This window comes from Uranotaenia lowii, chromosome 3, assembly GCF_029784155.1.
Source record: "Uranotaenia lowii strain MFRU-FL chromosome 3, ASM2978415v1, whole genome shotgun sequence".
In the NCBI taxonomy this organism is placed as follows: Eukaryota; Metazoa; Arthropoda; class Insecta; order Diptera; family Culicidae; genus Uranotaenia; species Uranotaenia lowii.
This window is the reverse complement of record NC_073693.1, coordinates 49,346,551-49,365,185: the sequence shown is the minus strand read 5'-3', so window position 1 is coordinate 49,365,185 and position 18,635 is coordinate 49,346,551. Positions and strand designations below refer to the sequence as shown.

At 34.9% G+C, this 18,635-nt stretch overlaps 1 protein-coding gene across 12 annotated transcripts in view; it reads left to right on the top strand.

Moving 5' to 3' along the window:
* The window catches only part of LOC129755784 (serine/threonine-protein kinase mig-15), a 167,772-nt gene that overhangs the window by 95,941 nt on the left and 53,196 nt on the right, over nt 1-18,635 (top strand). For all 12 annotated transcript variants that reach the window (XM_055752435.1, XM_055752432.1, XM_055752434.1 and 9 more), the window contains exons 4-6: nt 4,269-4,956; nt 17,334-17,445; nt 17,509-17,737. In XM_055752435.1, coding sequence (XP_055608410.1) covers nt 4,269-4,956; nt 17,334-17,445; nt 17,509-17,737 — 1,029 coding nt within the window. The remainder of the gene's footprint in view (nt 1-4,268; nt 4,957-17,333; nt 17,446-17,508; nt 17,738-18,635) is intronic.

Here is an 18,635-nt window from a genome sequence, read left to right as displayed (position 1 = left end):
TTATCTGCATATGAAGTGAAGTCAGAAAAAAAGTACTGTAATTGAATACGTTTTCAATAAATGCGTAGCATAATCACGAGTTTTATGGTTTATCTTCTAATTAATAATAGAACTTATCATTTTGAACCTTTAGTGAACTATTTATCAAATATTTTGTTGGGTTTGACCAGGCAAAACTGAGCGCCATCGCCTACCAGGAGAAAATTTGGAAGCAACAGAATCTTATTCAGAAAATCGAAAAAGCGGAATATGATTGACAGAATTTAGTTTCTTGGATTAAAAACTACTGATTCTGGTCCTCAATTAAAAATGTGTGTCTCTTGTAGGAATGATTTGTACGTTAAACTAAAATTTCTCACACTATGCTAATGGCTTTAAGTTTGGTCTGGTCGAACTCCGACCATTTGTCCTCCGGTATAAAATAAAAATTCAGGAAATATTTTCAAATGAAATATCTCAGTAGAGAAAATATTAAAATTTTAGTATCAGTGGAGTTGTCAACGAGAAACAAATCACTTAATTTCTAACCTAAATTTCTACGGTGAAATCAGAACAGTTTAAGAACTGATTTCGTGCCTTGAATATCAATTTATTTTCTTGAAAAGCATAGCTGTTAACAAAGATTACATCGAATTTAATAATTACCATTTTTGTGAAAGTCACTTATTGACGGTTGTTTTGTAATCATTTATACGAAATGTGATTCCGATAAAAAATATTTCCGATAAGAAAAATCTTTCCACTTTGATTATTAGATAGTTAGATAGTTAGAGTTAGATATTTCAATCTCTATTCTTTATAAAATATTAAGTTTTAGATGGTAAATTACTTATTTTCTTAATATTTACTGCTTTTAAAAGTTCTCATAAATTAGCCAAACCAGTACCTTTTTTTGTATCGTTCCAAACTTTCCGCATTTTCTCATTTCGGACTGGTTTTTAAATGTTCTTATTGATTTTAAATTTGGATTTCTTGCTAGCGAGATATAAAAAACGCAGAATTTGGGCCGGTCGCAGTACAGTTTTTGAAAAAAGAAATCTTCTTAATATGCTATGATTATTAGGTTTAGTTGAAAAATTATAACTGAATCACTTATAAAAAAGTAATGAACGTTGAATAGAGCTTTTGTTTTTAGTTTTGTTTTTGAGAATCTGGAATTTCGTGAGGCCATGCGGGAAAAATTGGGGGAGAATGGGGGAAATGAAAAATTTAAATTGAGTGGCCACCCTGGAGATATTTAGGATGCAAAAGAAAAAGACAAAAATAACTGTGCACAATTTTCTTCAAAATTAATCATTATGAAATGGAGAGCTGACAAAACCGTTGTTTATATCGAATGTTTCAATTCTTCAGTGGTGGAAAAGTATGAAAACTCTGTCGAGAATGTCCACAAAGTTTAAACCAAACGTTAGAGTGAAGCACATGATCGGAAACTACGGTTAAAGATTATCTAGGAAGCAGCAAGGCTTATACCAGCATTTTAAATTATGAATAAGCAAAAACTAAGTGTAGATCTCTGAAATTTCTAGAAAATTTGTCCCTGAGAGACTAGAAGTACTTTCCAGCAAACAATCACGTTAACAAAATCTCCGAAGTCAAGTTTTAGCAAATTCCAGAGCTCATAACCTGTGTAGCCGGTGTCGAGCCAATGCAATGTGATAGATAATTTTTGATGGACGACAAAACTTGTGAAATGAACAATGTTTCATAAGTTACGGCAGTTCCCAGAATAAAGTTTATATTTGCTGGTTGTTTCATGGAAAATATCATAATTTGGCAAAACTCTGCTCCTGTAGAAAAAAAAATCAAATTTTCGTGGCGAAAACTTTATGTTTTTAAAAGTCTGATAAAAAAGCCTTGTTTGAAAACAGCGCAACTCAAAAAAACGAGCTCAACTAATCGATTTCACTTTTAATGAAGTCTTGGGATGATTCTATTATGTTTTTGCCTGTTTTTGCCATCTGAAATTCCAGTATAATAATATTTTAGTGGCACAAAAATCAAATCAAGTTTTAGTAAGTTCGTAAAAGCTAAATCTACCAAATTATCTCCAGTTTCTGTCAAATTAGAAGTAGTTGTCAAAACAGTAGCGGATATTGAAGAAATAGGATGCAGTCACCTAAATCACCGATTATATGAAGTATTACTGGAAAAATATGAAATCTGAAATATGAAATATAAAAAACGATTAATATTTTTTTTCATATTTTTCCAAAAAAATATCATAAGGTTACAATAATTTCTCTCTCAGAAAGTTTTTCGATTCAACGATGGTTTTAAAAATACGCTCATTCACAACTGTCCTTTTTTCTAAATGAATTAAGCTTTATATGAACGTTCTGATTTGCCACAGCAATTATTCGAAGTTACACCGTAAAATGATCATTTTTTTTTTCAAAAGATCCCTCAATCTAGTACCCGACCTGGTGGCCTTTCTTGACCTTCTGTTTTGTCATCTGTACCAACTGCGTTTATTGATCCTGAAAACGAAGATTCGCGATAATCCAGTACATGGATGATTTTCTATTCACTTTAAAAGATATTGAAGAAATTATTAAATTCGAAATTATAATTCGGCGTTTAGAACTTGAACTTATCTTCGTTATTTAGTATTCGGAGCTTTCACATTGTTGACGTGACCAACATAGTTGTTCAAATAACTCCATTATTACTCATCCTTACATAATATAACGAAAGGAAAAAAACAGATACCTAAATCACCTTTCCTCGCAATACTTCCTCATTATCAACGTCGGACACAAACAGCAACTTTTAATTAAGCGACAAGCTAAAACACAGCTAGAAAAAAAAAACAAATCGAAATTTCCAAAGTACCAAATCTGCCTCGCAAACTTTTCCTATTCCGTTTTCCCAACGCCTCTCTCTATCTGAGAGATCGCCCCAACAATGATTTCCCATTATTCATTCACTGTGTGTATTCGGTTTAGTATAGCGTCGTTTTTCTTCATTCGGTACCTACTTTTCTTTTCCCCAACCGAAACCGAAAAACACCCCCTCTGACGTCTCCCTTCTTTCAAGATGTATGTATGGGTTGGTTTACTATCTCCATCATCCAAGAAAGGTCGTTGGTTTATTTTTTTTCTTCTTCTGCTGCTCTTAACTTCACCATTTGTTATCCATTTTTCCACGAATTTGTATCCATCTCTATATACTTTTCCACGGTGTTTTTTTTTTCTTTTTGGGGGGTTTTCGTCAGCCATCGCGATTACGTGAGTTTTATATCTTAATTGGGTAGCCCATTCATAAGCCAATGCAATGGGTAAAGGGTGCGGAACATCTTTTACCGGGTTTATATTTTCTTCTTTTGCTTCTTAAGTCCATGCTCAGCCGAGGTTTCCCCCTTTCCATTTTCCAACATATCTCCCCCTCCGTCATCTTTAATCTATATTTCGATTTTTTGTGTGTGGACCTCAACAAACTGCAAGCTCCAAGATGTGTCTATAATATGATCGAATTTGCGATCGGTTTAGCGCTTGTAACTAGCAACACATTCAAATGAACAGGAAAAAAAGTGAAACTCTTAACGATGATTTAGTCAATGGAGCATCTAATAGTGGTTGAGAGTTGAGCTAATTATAGGTGCCGCCGAGCCGTATCTGGTCGAGGGAAAAGAGGCAACTCGTATCGTAGACAACGGAGTTATAATTTGCTATTTTTTTTTTTTGTTATTGTGATACCCGTTTATTGAGTACAAGGAAAAACTGGGTTGTTTGTGAAGTAGTAAACAGGAAATTTTGCCCATCGGATATTCAATTAGGAAACTTTAGTATTGTAGAATTCCTTCCATATTGATTTCAAAGGCTGATTTTAGCAGATCGTTGGTACCTAAATGAAAGCTTCATTCTTTCGAGAGAACAGTCGTTTTATTTTTTTGAAAGTTAATTAAATTTATGACATTATTAGAAGTTGAAAAAAAACTATAAAAACATGATTTTCAGATTTTTTGCAATTCATTCTTTTCCTTCTATGTATAGCCACTAGTCGGACTCGTGGTGAAGGAATAATGCTTATAGAGATGGTTTATTCATGAAAGATTTCTTTCGTTCATCCATATTCACTACAGGGTCCTTTAAAGACATAACATACCATTTAAAATTCAGATCAGTTGTTACGAGTTGACTCTTTTTTTTAGTGAAAATTTCACGAGTCAGACTCGTAATCTTTTTCCAATATACCTAAAATCTGTACACACTTACCTTATTGAAGCATTAAAACTAATTCCATTTTTTTTCTATTCTCCGTTACAGGGTCGCCACACAAAGACTGGACAACTCGCTGCCATTAAGGTGATGGACGTCACCGAAGAAGAGGAGGAGGAAATCAAGCTGGAGATCAACGTGCTCAAAAAGTACTCCAACCACCGGAATATTGCCACATACTATGGTGCATTTATCAAGAAAACGTCGGCCGGCAAGGACGACCAGCTGTGGCTGGTGATGGAGTACTGTGGGGCCGGTTCCGTCACCGATCTGGTCAAATCGACCAAGGGCCAGAGCCTGAAGGAGGAATGGATAGCCTATATCTGCCGGGAGATCCTAAGAGGTCTCAGCTATCTGCACACGAACAAAGTGATACATCGAGACATCAAGGGTCAAAATGTGCTCCTAACGGATAACGCCGAGGTCAAGCTAGTCGACTTCGGTGTTTCTGCCCAGCTGGACAAAACCATCGGGCGGCGGAACACATTCATCGGCACCCCGTACTGGATGGCCCCGGAGGTCATTGCCTGCGACGAAAATCGGGACGCCACCTACGACAATCGGTCCGATCTGTGGTCCCTCGGCATTACGGCCCTGGAAATGGCCGAATCTCAACCCCCGCTGTGTGATCTGCATCCGATGCGTGCCCTGTTCCTCATTCCCCGGAATCCTCCGCCGCGACTCAAATCGAAAAAGTGGTCCAAAAAGTTCCACGGCTTCATCGATACGGTGCTAGGTAAGTTTTGGGTTTGTAATATTGCGGACAATTATGAATGAAAGTGGTTAGGATGTGATTCTGAAGGTACTTTATAGACATTTAAAACATCGCCGAAAGTTATTCGTCCGGTTATTACTCATTTATGTATGTTGGTGGATGGGTGCACGGGTTCACCGCAGTTTCTGCCTGAGTATGTGCTCACATGCATTCTTAGATTATTAAGATCTCCAATGCAGCGCGTACACTATACCCGGACCCCATGGCTTCGTATGAACTGTTTTGTAGTGAATGTATTGCGTTTACTTACAGGTATTCCGGCATCCGTGTATTTACCTGGCCAGTTGGCAATTGATTGAACATTCTTATTATATAGTCAGTTATAGGAGGAAACACATCTTACCTGTCGGTAACTTATGGGATTCGAACCCTAAAGTTTTTTTTGCCGATACCGGCAATCGGATCCAGTACGCCTGGCATACCAAAATCAGACTCGTGCCAGCCTATCCGCTAGACTACCTTAGTGCTTATTTATCCGATTTATTACTCCTTTATTACTTCAAAATAAGGTTACCAAACTAGAAATTTTGTTGTTTTAGGGGTAGTTTTAACCAAAAAATTTTAAATCATGATTCATAAACATGAGTTTTTGTCGTGATTTTGGCCTAGAAGCCAAATTAACGAATACGATTTAGGTTGACAACATTTAGAGAACAACATACGAGTCCAACTGTTTCAAAGGTAGGGGGAAAGTTCATATAACGCCCCATGTGGCTAATACCCGCCAAGCATGTTTTGAAGAATCTGTAACATTGTAAGCCTGCGAAATATTACCAATTTGCATTAAATACCGTGATTGGCCACGGCAAGTATGAATTTTTCTTTAAAATACTCCTGTGTCCTGAAAATTTCACAATTAAGGTTTTTCTTCATTTCGATCTAAATTTGAAAACACTTTGAATAAGGTGTCACCAACCAGAGAGAAATGAATAAGACAATATTTTCTGACACATCGATAGAGGAGAATCTAAACTATGATTTCATGCTAAAAAATTAAACTAAACTCATAAAGATATGCTTTTTATGGGTATGTTTCATCATGGCCCATGCGCTCGTTATAACGCGCGAATCGTAATGTGCTGATAAAAGCATTTATTTTTCAAAACGGACAATTTTCATTGAAATTGAACAAAAAGTTAAACCATTTTTTGAGCGTTAATTTAGCTTAAAAAAGTCTACTTTTAATTTTTTCGAAATTTATATTAGTCCATTTTGATTTTGTTACCAGTCAAAATGTCTGTAAGTATTAGTGTGTTTTCGGTTTTTGGCTGCTTTCGGTATGTTCGGCTGCTGGGCGCATATGCGATGCATATGGCGCGTTTATGCAACACAGTTTTGTTTTGTGGCTTTGAAAGTGGTTTTAAAATATCAATTTTTTTAAGCAATTAAATGAATTTTAGTAATAAAAATCATAAGTATTTGTAGAAAACACGTTTCTTTAACCAGTACACTCGTTTTTTTAAACAAAATGTACGTAGAATTCATAGGAAATCGGCGATTTGATTAGGTGGGGCATAATAGAGCATGTTCCCCTATGCATTTAAAATTCAAAATTTCAAATTGTTTAAAATGCAGTTGAATTTTCGTTTTCCACTTACCAGTGTTACATTTTCCTTTTTTCAAAGTAGAAAGATTAAATCTGTTTTAAAATGACTTAAATGAGTTTAGATAAAACCTTATAAAAATCCCGATAACACAGAAACACGCGGATACTTAGGAGTAAGGTTGCCAGATTTTTTTTTTTCAAAACGTGCCCGGGCCGGGAAAATCCGGGATATTTTATCTGAAAACCTGATCTAATCCGGGCATTTTATTTCCAAATTTTCAACCCAAAAACTGGGCAATATCCGGGCAAATTTCGTCAAAACTCAGGAATCATTCAACAAAAATAACTTGAAACATTTTTTCCCTTCGAAACACATAATCAGATATAGAATCGTGTTTTAGGCTTCGAAAAAAACCGAATATTGCAAGTCTCGATAAATCCGGGCAATCTGGCAAGCTTATTTTAGAGCTATTTGATCACACAAAAAATTCTAAAGATTGAAGAAATTACCCATGTTATTTTGAAAACGATATTCTAATGTATGTATATGTGATATCATGATAGAAAATTGCATTTTTTTAACGTGGATTTTAGAAAATCGCTGTATTTTCTTCAGATTAGGTAATACCAAAAAATCTAACAATTTCAATCAATCACAAACATCTTCCTGCACCTAATAAACAATGTTTGAAAAAAAAATCGTATTGAAAAAAGTCAACAATCTCAAAAATTATTTTTTAACTATTTTGGGTAACTTTTATTAGACTCAAATTAGGCTCCAAACCTGTGCAGTTGTATTATCATCCTAAATTTGTATACTCATTAAAAAAAAAATTAGGCATTAAAAGGTTAATTAGACACGATTCCACAAGAATGGGAAATAATGTTCATAAACCATAAAAATTGAGGTTTGAAGAACCTCTTAGCTGAATGAAACTATGATTTCAAAGTAGTCGATGATTCCTTTGAATTCAGCCACAGTATTTAAAAAACCCAAATACTAGTATTTCACTAGCAAGTAGCTAGTGAGATTCTAGTATTTGGGTTTTTCAAATACTGTGCCTGAATTGAAAGAAATAATCGACTACTTTGAAATCATGAATCCCAAGAAAACAAATTACGTGTATTAAGGTACAGAGCTTATTAACAGTTTGTAATACTAAGCTAAATAGCTTTCTAGTTCTTTGGCTTATGTCCAGTATTCTGACTCATAGTAAAGAATTTGTGATAAGGAATTTGATGTAAAGAATGTGTGATTGGAAATAAGCTCACGATGCTGACTCACGATTCAAATATTAGGGTATTGACAAGAGAAGAAATTTTGGAGAAGGAAATCTAATCTTGTTTAAAATATTTGTAAAAAGATTATAATGATTAATACACAACAGTTGAAAATTATTCCTACGAGTTCTTTTTCCTTTCAGATCTGCGTATTATTTACAAATTAAATCGGAATTTTTAATGCATTTTCTCTGTTTTGCTGTTCATCGAAAAACCAAAGTTGCCTAGGACTTGACTTACCTACCAATTTTTTTTTCTTTATTGTTTATTGTTTATTGTTTATAAAAAAGACCATCTGACGTAAGTGTCTTAAGGGGGGGGGGGTAGGGTCTAACACTTTCAAAAAATCGATTTTTTTATTTTTTTATTTTCTTATTGTAAAACATTTCAAGAATGTTGTGTCAAATTTTCAAGTCATTTGAAGCAAAACTGTAGAAGTTATAGGCCTTTATCTCCTCTATCTAATACTGCAAGAAAGCAAGAGCAGAAACTTCAAACGCGTTTTTCTCGAAAGCACATTTTTAAAGCCCGTGGACATCGTCATTTGAAAACGTCTTATCCGATTCTTTTCAAATTTGGAACATATTTTCTACATATAAAATACCAGACCCCAACGTTTTTGTTTTTTGATTTTTTTACTTTGGGGAGATTTTACAGGTGAAAAATGGCGGATTTTTTCGTGAAAAATCGTAGTTTTTACTTCAAACAGCCACAAAAATTTCATAAAAATTTTTTTAAGTTAAATAAAAACGTTGGGGTCCAGAAAAACATCTATTAAGAATATTTTGCTCTGATTTTTTGACTTCAGATGATTCTGTGCTGAGATACAGTGTCCACCGCAAATCCTGTTTTCTAAAAGGCATCCTCGAAAGTGCTCCGTCACCGGCTCATTTTTCAATAAATTTCTACGAAAAAATTACTAAATGTTCTTTTAACAATGCTTTGTATAATGCACAAAATTTGAATACATTTGTTTGAACGACAGCTCTAGAAAAAAATCGTGAAAATGGTGTTTTTTTATACCCGTTAGACCCTACCCCCCCCTTAATGGTTTACTTAAATCTAGGTCTATCTAAACTTACATTTTGAGTTTTCTAGCTGTTTCTTAACTGGTCACTTATGTTAGATTCGATCAAGCGTTTAAATGTTGCAGTTGAGACATTAAAGTCAAAGAGAGCATAATGGCGTAAGAAGCTAATTTTTGCGGAACGTAAGGGGTCGTTGCTGCCATAGCGTGTATTTCTCGATTCCAGTGAAAGCCAGTCACGGTTTCGCAGAGCTCTTTCTGGGGCATAAATGTTACAGCGGGAGAGTATCCAAGAACAGTCGATTTCGTTTCTGAGAATTTTCGCTACAAATAGTGATTGACCGATGGAATGGCGATTCGACAGCGTGTGAAGGCCAAGCAAAGCGCAACGTTGTGCATAAGGTGGCAGGTTTCGAGGATTATCCCACGGTAGATCACGCAGAGCATAACGAACGAATTTCCGTGGAACCGCTTCAAAACGCGCTACCCATGTAGCTTCAAATGGCCACCACACAAGATTTGCAGATTCTAGTATTGAACGGACCAGGCAGCAATACAGTGCTCGTAGGCAAATAGGATCTGTAAATTCTTTACTCAGACGTATGACAAATCCCAGCATTCGGTTAGCCTTTTCAAGTGTAGCACAGTAGTGACGCTTAAATGTCATATGACTATCCAAAACAACGCCAAGGTCCTTTATTTGATCAACACGATGTAGGTTACAGAACAGGGTGAACAATAAAGGGCCCAAATTACTTCCTTGTGGTACCCCTGAAGTCGGAATGAAATCGGGAGATTCAGAAGATCCGATTTTTACAGCGAGACGACGATTAGTTAAGTAGCTTCTGATCCAGGCGCATAATCTCTCAGATAATCCGAGGCGTTTTAATTTTGAAAGTAAAATCAAGTGATTCACTGAATCAAATGCCGCAGTGATGTCCGTATAAATTGCGTCGACTTGTTTGCCACAATCCATATTGGATATGCAGAATGATGTTAATACTGCCAGGTTTTATGTTATGGGTACAATGCTAATGATGTTAACACACTGCGGACCAAATAATTGCGCGAGTATGATACATTCGGAAGCATTCTCGAAATGTCATAAATTCAAAGAAGAAACTTTGTCCTGTATAATTTTGCTGTAATTCTGAGACTGCCTTATTTTGATGTTTCTCGGCTATGATTTCTTCGCGGTCCTTAACGTGTTAATAATGGTAGCGAGCTTTTTTGTTCGTCATGAATATTTTCATCACTCGAATAAAAGTAACTCTCAAGGATGCTCTTACAAACTTGCAAAACGTTTAACTATTTTTAAAAACTATTTTTTCTCGACACGCCATTAATAGAATATTTTGGTAATTTCTAAAAATTAAAAGTAAAATTATCAAGTCTACATAAGGGACTCTTCATATTTTGTTAATTTTATTTTATTACCAGTAACAAAATAAAAAATTAAATTGTAATTACAAAAACTGACAAGCGAATTAAATGGAACTTAAAAACGATCACATTTTCTCATTTCTAAAAATAAATTTTAAAATGTGTGAACGATTTATATTTTCCTTACCTATTAAAATAGAAGTTCTAATATATAACGAATAGTTGACCCCTTTGGCGGGGCTGTTTTCATCTTCACCATAGGCAAGGGTGCTGTAAAAAAAATACATCTCTCTCTTTTTTTTTGTAATGAAACATTTTGTTTCAGACGACGTAATGAAAGCTCACGCGAGATGTGTTTTCGACAAATAAAAATCTTGAATTTGACCTCAAAATTCAAATATTCACAGATGGAATCGTTGTTTAATAATTTCATTGGAAAAAATAAATTCACATAAACAGTGCAATAATATTTCATGAATTTGATTGAAATTATGAGATATCCAAATTCATTTTTTCAAAAGTATGTGCAAAATGCAGAAATTCTGTGAATTTTGTGAAAACTATTAATTTTCTGTGATCTGTGACAAAAATTTGCTAAAAATTCTGTGAAATAACAGCTTATTTTGTAATTTCGGCAACCTTGACCATGGGCCGCACTAAACCCAAATTCACTCTTAATATACACATGATTTTTCACTCAAAAACAAGGATCCAGTGATTTTCTTCCATTCAAGTGTGACATATACATTTCACATGGCAGTCACTTAAATTTCAAGTCAATTCATCCACATTCACTTCAGTCGTCACTTGAATTTGAAGTGAGAAAAAATATTCACTTCCCCATCACTTGAATTTCAAGTGAATGTCGGATTGTAATTGTGTTTATTTTCAGAGTTCAAAATGGCAAATTCTAAATAGCAGCGTTTAAAGCTTATGCTGGATTTGGATTTTCCCAATTCTTTTCTAGGCGATTTTGGCGGTAGTTCGTGTTAAACGTGATGTAAGAAAAAGTTATTTAAAGGTGTTATCATGTTTTGGACTGGACAGATTTTCTGGTTTGCAGCAGGGAAGATTTAGAAGTCGCACTATCCGCAGTAACCGATCTGCCTTGGGATTACGATGGAATTTTCCAATCAATAAATTTATGGCGAAAGCGCAATGTAAGTACTTGAAATCGAAGTGGTGTTCTATAAATGTTCTTTTAATTAAAAACGTGAGAGATAATTAACTTGAAACTTACTTAGAAATTCAGATAAATTTCACTCGAACGTCATAGTATAATTCACTTGACCAGTCACTTAAGTGAATTCACTTGACCCATCACTTAAAATTCAAATGAAATTACGTATGGCGAAAATTCACTACAGATGTCACTTACTTTTTAAGTGAAAATTATTTTGCGTGCGGGCATTAGAAATGACTTAAGAGACTAAAGTTAACACAAAGAGGCGCCATTTGATCCATTTGTAAAAATTCATATGTAGCTACCCTGTGGTCAGATGCAGATCTATCAGATAAAAGCAACACTGTAACTTTCGTTCTAAATCTCTAACGTAACATTTCATAAGGGCGAAACTGCCAAATGTAAACAAATCGAGTTAACAGTTTTTCTGGATGTACGTGGTTGCACTTTACCTGATTAACGCGGTATCATCCTAAAATCATCAAACACATATTGCACTTTTGTTGAATTACCTGAACAAATAGTTTTTCTCGTTTCGATATAAGCCCTTTTGATATTTTATGTGAGATCTGTTCCAATAACTTATGAACAAACGAATTTAACACTTGTTTTGCTTGATTGAAATGACATTGAAAAATAAACAAAAATTCCAATCGGCACACGGGGCGCCTCATTACAGTAGGTAGTCCCTTTAGAAACGACTATTCAGAGTTCAAGCAAATCAAAGCCTGCTTATCAACGATCTTTTGAAAATTGAACATTATGGTGCACATTTCTATTCCAAGCACATGGTATGTATTAACGAGCCTATAGTAAACAAAGAGACGAAATGTCACGATTGGAATTTTTGGATTTTCTGTCAGTGTCATTCCAATCGAGCAAAACCAAGCAGTCTTAAAGGCAGACCTACAGCAGGGTTGCAAGCACATTATTTCGAAAGGGATCAGATTGCGCTTCTTTGTTTACTATAGTTTCTTTAGTATGTATGGGTACAAAATACACGCTCGTTTAAAAATAAAAAAATTGGTTCAAAAATAACCATAATCAACGTTTTTCTGCGTTATATTTTTTTTCATGAGTTCTCCGGGTGAAGTTGAAATATGGTTATTTTTCAACCGTAAATGTTTACCCCAGAGAAGCCGAAAAATGGTTATTTTTAACCGAAATTTCAAGAGCAGTTAAGAACGATTTGTAAAATTTCAAAATTGGCGACCAAAATTTAAAAAATGCATAATTTTCCTTAATTTTTAAGTCATTTATTTCATTTTCTTGCAAACAAATTGAATTTTAAAAGTTCACTGTTATTTCTTATTAAATAACATGAATGTTAGAAAAAAATAAATACCTTGTGCTTTAGTGATTACACCACTGGCACCCAGTTTAGTCTTTACGTTGAACTCGGAAATTACTCTTAAGAAATTCGACCGCAAATTAATAAAAGAATGGTGAATGCAGCTGCTAGATTGATCGTTTTTTTTCGAATGAGGTTAAATTTTCATTCTATTTTTTCGGGTAATAATCGAAAACTAGGAATATGGTTTAAATGGTGCCATAAAATATTGTTGAAAAATAACCATATTGGCAGATCTGCAGGAAAAACCAGAAAATGATTATTTTCAGTCAAAAATGGTTAGATAAAAACGAGCGTGTACTTGGAGCCTTCCTTTGGGTTTAAAAAAGCAATAACTCGTCAAAAATATGGTGACCAGATTGAAAAGTTTGTGGAATATGAAAGTCATAAGTTATATTATAATGGATAAATGACAAAATTCACAAATAATTTTACTAACTGAAATTTTTTTTTAAAAATATCTTTATTCGTACCAATTCATCATTACATTTATATTACATTATTACATTAAATTAGGTGTTCAGTTCAATAATGAACTGTCCAGAGCCCTATAGTTTACTAATCACTAAAGTTTATTTATTCGACTTAAATTTGCTGAGCACAATCAAGTTTTTTTTTTGTAGGAGAACATCCTGTAATGTCAAAAATATTTTAAACTTACAACTAAAAACTAAAACTATCTTAAAATTAAACTAATTGTAGAGAGAACGAATTTCTGCGATGGAAGACTGCATCGATTTGCCTCTGAAGTTGGAGATGATGTTCGATTCGATCGATTTATTAACTGAATATTAATTATCGCGATTATCGGTTGTTAATTTTGTCCAACGCCTGAAATTTTCTTCTAATTTTCTTCTATCAACCTATTTTTTTAAAATCTTGACATGTTCTTACTGAAAAAAAACATCATATTCAACGATAAGTCCAAAATTCATAATAATTTACAAATTATTTCATAGAAATGTTAGTAAATTAATTAATACAAAATACAAAAAAAGATGTAATGATTCAAATCAATGTTTATTTTTGGCAATTCATTTTAAATTTTTCAAAATAATTTTCCTTTTTCTAAGAAAGAAGATAGCTGTAAAATAAATTTTAGGCAGCACATATCTCAATATTTCAGGAATACGAAAAAATGAATACCAAATTATATTCTAAATTAAAATTTTGTTCAAACCAGAATTATAATTCAAAACAGAAAATAAAATACATTTAAAATACTACATCAGAGTTTAAAAGATAAAAAATTAATATTTCTTAGTCAGAAAAAAATCAGATGTACAATCAATAATTTAAAAAAAAAAAGTGGTAGAATCGTTGATTAACATCAGAATAAAAAAATCGATTAAAAATGTGGTATCTTGATTATTGAAGATTTAAACATGAATTCAAGTGAGAATTCTCGGTAAGACAAATATTTCATTCATCACTGAACACTTATATAGAAAATGTATGTGTTTGAAAGTTAGAACTTCAATTGAATAAGCAATTATAAACTGGTAAGAAAAAAAATCCAAATTTGGAGGTAAACATTAAAAGTGCAACAATACACCAATTAAGAAAACATCACAGATCAAAATCAGGCTTTCTAGTTACTAAGGAGTATTCGAAAAAAAATGAAACACTTTATTTTGTGAAAAACTTGAATGGATGGACGTAAATTGATGAAATTTTCAGCGAAGCTACTTGATGATGCAATGTTCACTTGAGCCAATTTTTTTTTTGATGTTTTGTTAAGTGGTTTTAGATAACGTCCAATGAAGAAGTTTTTTGACTTCAATTTTTGGGTCACATCTTTTTTTTCAAATCAAGGCTATTTTCGATAACGTTTTCATTTCCTAGATTCTTGATTTTCAAAAAAAAAACTCCAAATATTGAATTTGGTCGAAGTTATAACAAATTAAGCCAATTGTCCTCCTTTGGTACAAAAACAACATATTTGACTTTTCATCATTTACAGTTTTTGCCTAATGGCACGATTCCATATCCAACTCAAACAGAGTATAAACTTTGTGAGACCTATTGAAGTGTTTTGCAGAAAAAACGGTCGCATTCGGGCGCAGTCTTTTTTTAAAATTTTAGCCATTTATCGTGTTAATCGTTATGAATCACTGAGTGATTTACAGTTTCCACAGATCATAAGCCTCCTCAAGTCCTCAAGTCAATAAATTTTTCAATTTTTTCTCCCTAGTTGTTTCCGAGAAATACAGGCGAGACTTGTCAACGAAAAGTTTCTGGTTGAAAACCTGCCAAGTGACTGCTAGAGAGTTCGTTTTTCTGTCCGTTACGGAATTTTTCAAAATGTCTTCCCACTAGCAGTCCAAATATTTTGCGCACGATTTGACCACCGTATTTTGTTTATCTACCTAACCGGTGGACAGTTTTTCTACTTTGTAAAAATGGAGTCTAGCCTGTTTATTAATCAGCTAAACCTGCTAAACGAAACAGTCAGTTAAATTTATCTTTTTAATCACATTTCCACTATCAATATTTTCGGATTGAGCTTGAAAAAACCTTTCTCATTCCTCTCACTTCATGAAATCAATATTCTTCTCTTTAATTCAAATTATAGCTCATTATTGGATTCTCTAGGACTTCTTAAACGATTTACCATGTGAACTTTAGTGATTTCAAGCCGTTTTAGGGTCTCCCAATGGGACTTTTCTGGATTTTTCTCGATCCTGCCCATTTTTTTTTCAATGGTCTTCGTTATTGAACGCTATCTCAAAAACCACTCGACAGATTGTTGCAAAATTTTGTACACGTACCCATTACATTACAATTTCCATCCAGGCATGAACCTTTCTAAGTTTTAATCCAGTAAAAAACAGACAACTAAAGGGCTTAAAATTCATTTGAAAATCACAGATAAACTTCTCATCAATTTTAGATTTTGGTCTAATTTTACCAAAATGAATAAGGGCAAAACATTTTTTTAACACCAGAGAAGGTTAAAGTAAGGCAGAATCAGAATTTTAAAGGTATGTTGTCAGGATGCTTGTTGATAATTGGGCCTTCTAGTTCAAGCAATTTTAATAATATTTTTATTTTTCAAAACTCCGGTACTGGTTACTCTATTCTATACTTAACGAAAAATACATCTATAATTCCCTTCACTAATCGTTAAAAGGAATCCGCGAAGGAGGAGTGCCAATACCGAGACATTCCTCCAAAAGAAAAAAAAGCTATTGTAAAATAAAAACCTGGAACATGTAGGTACACCTATCCAATTCAATGCAAGAACATTACTTGGCAGAAATGTTATGACTTTTTTATGTCGACTTGTACTGCAGAAAGCAGCTTAGCTAGCGCTATACAGTTCTTTTACGGTTTTTTTTCTCTTACCCTGTCCATAACAAGGAAAGGTGATGAATCTGACAGCATTCGTGGAATAACTCTTGGTTCTCTTTGGCGAAGAAAAAACACCTATGAGGAATTATTGGTGTTATGAGAAGTGCATTTTATGTTGCCGTCTTGTTGTACTGGAAACATTTGATTACTGCCGGCACCTAATTGATATCATCAAATAACAATTTATCATCCTTGATGTAGTGTCTCGGTTGAAACATGACATTGGAATTTTCAAGTTTTTTTTTTAAAGAAAGTTATTAAAATTTGTTTGATCTTCAGTAATTTTAAGAGAAAATTCATATGTTTTTCTTTGCTTTCAATATCTAAGATTATCTAATGAAATTCAATTAAATTTAACATTTTATAATTCATATGTATAGCAAACAGGTCAGGTCCAGGTCACTGAGCTTCGGAGAGTTCAATTAATAAAATAAATCAAACAAAACATTTGGACACCAGCAGTCCTACTGACAACGTCCAACTTGGTACGAAATTGCTAGTCGCAGGTAAATTGAATTTCTTTTAATTCAACACAAACAGGGCAGAGAACTGTCATCACTTCTGAAAACGGTTCTAAACTTGCTCGTTCTTGTGCCATATCGTGGGGAGCTCAGGGTGAATAACACTGGGACCAAGCTAGTGACAATTGTATATTGTTACGTTTCGAACCCATTTTTCAAATTTTATATTGTCTGAAACACTCTAAATCCACTTTTAGAATGAATTTATTTTGAACGAATTATCCATAAACGAAATTAATGTTCCTCCAATTTAAATCATCTTAGCGTTCCCATTGAACTAGGGATGATCCAGTACCTATTATCTAACTAGAAAAGACAAAGTTATTTCGACAATTTATTACTGTTGAAACCCGGCGTCGGTATCAACAACTTGCAGCTGTAGAATGCAAACCGGTGCAAATTTTATTTCAAACTTATCATTCCCTTTCGAAACGACAGCTTCCCGCATTTTCGAAGGAGCAACATTTTGAGAGCGAAAACTTATCCTCGCTCGCTGATGAATTATGAAAAAGCTCCTCCTGTTAGCCCCTCCAGCTGATAGCTTTTTATGCCGGGTAATGAACTTCTGGAAACTTTCTTAATCCACTCCACTTGCCATTATACCAAGAACAGGGCGAAAAAATGCTAATTGCGATAAATACTCATTACTGATGTGACATCTTATCCCTGCTTTTTCTGCTTTCTACCAACAGTGAAAGATTATCATCAACGGCCTTACACGGAGCAGCTCCTGAAGCATCCCTTCATCAAGGAACAGCCCACGGAGCGACAGGTTCGGATACAGCTGAAAGACCATATCGATAGGTGCGACAAATTCAATCCAATCATCTTCCTCTAACCTACTTTTTTTTTCAAAACTTGTTTTAGGTGTAAGAAACGCAAACAGGAAAAGGAACGGGACGACTACCGGTACTCGGGATCGGAGAACGAGGAGGAGGATGTGCAGACGGCTGGGGAACCGTCGTCTATCATTCAGGCACCCGGTGGGGACACGTTGCGGAGGAACTTCCAGCAGATTCAGGAGGGCCGGACGTTGATGCAGGCCGCCGAACAGCAACAGCCTCCGAATGCCAACCGGAACCAGAAACCGCAGGGGGTGAGTGGGGAGTTGTTGTGTTACCTTTAAAAAAGACTTTTCAGAGCATAGATTCGCTTTTTGCTCCTAAATGTTCCCATGTATCCATAGGGTCTCACACTAAGAGGAACAGCTTCCAGTAGCGTAGGACAATCGATTCGCGATGTCAATAGATCGGCGACGAAAGAGGCTTGTGTTGCATTTCCATGAAGAGTTTCCATGTCTATGAGACGACATCGATGTTCGTAGCTTGGCAGGTGAAACGGGTCTTGTCAGTTTAGGTGTCTGAGGGCATAACGCAAAAAGCACCGTTGGATAGCTTCGAGCAGCTCGGTACCATTCTGGTAGTAGGGAACCCAGACAGCTGATGCGTATTCGAGGATGGATCAAACTATGCTGCAATACAGGCTTTTAAGGCAGCACACGTCCTTGAAGTCCTTGGGCACTCGAAATAAAAATCCGATGCTTCTAGAAGCTTTATCGGCGACGTAATTCGTATGTGTTTTGAATTCCAGCTTACGGTCGAGTATTACGCCCAGATAGTTGATGTGGTTCACCCGCGCAATGGACTCATCACCTAAGAAGTACTCCGCGCAAAAAGACTGCCGTCTTCGTGAAAAGCTGATGACTGCACATTTACTGCGATTCAGTGGCAGGCAGTTGATGTCACACCGCCCTGTGCGAATAGATTGAACTGGTTTTGCAGGAAATCTATGTGGTCCTGACCGTTGTAGAACAGTTTAAGATCATCAGCAAAACAAAGTTTCGGGCCGTGGAGGAGTGAGAGCACATCGTTAAAATAGATTAAGAAGATCATCGTTCCTTTGTGACTACCTTAGGGCACACCGGAGGAGGCAGAGAACTGTCAATTTACGTCTAATTAAGTAACTGCGGACCAGGCTAGTAAAGGTACACAGAA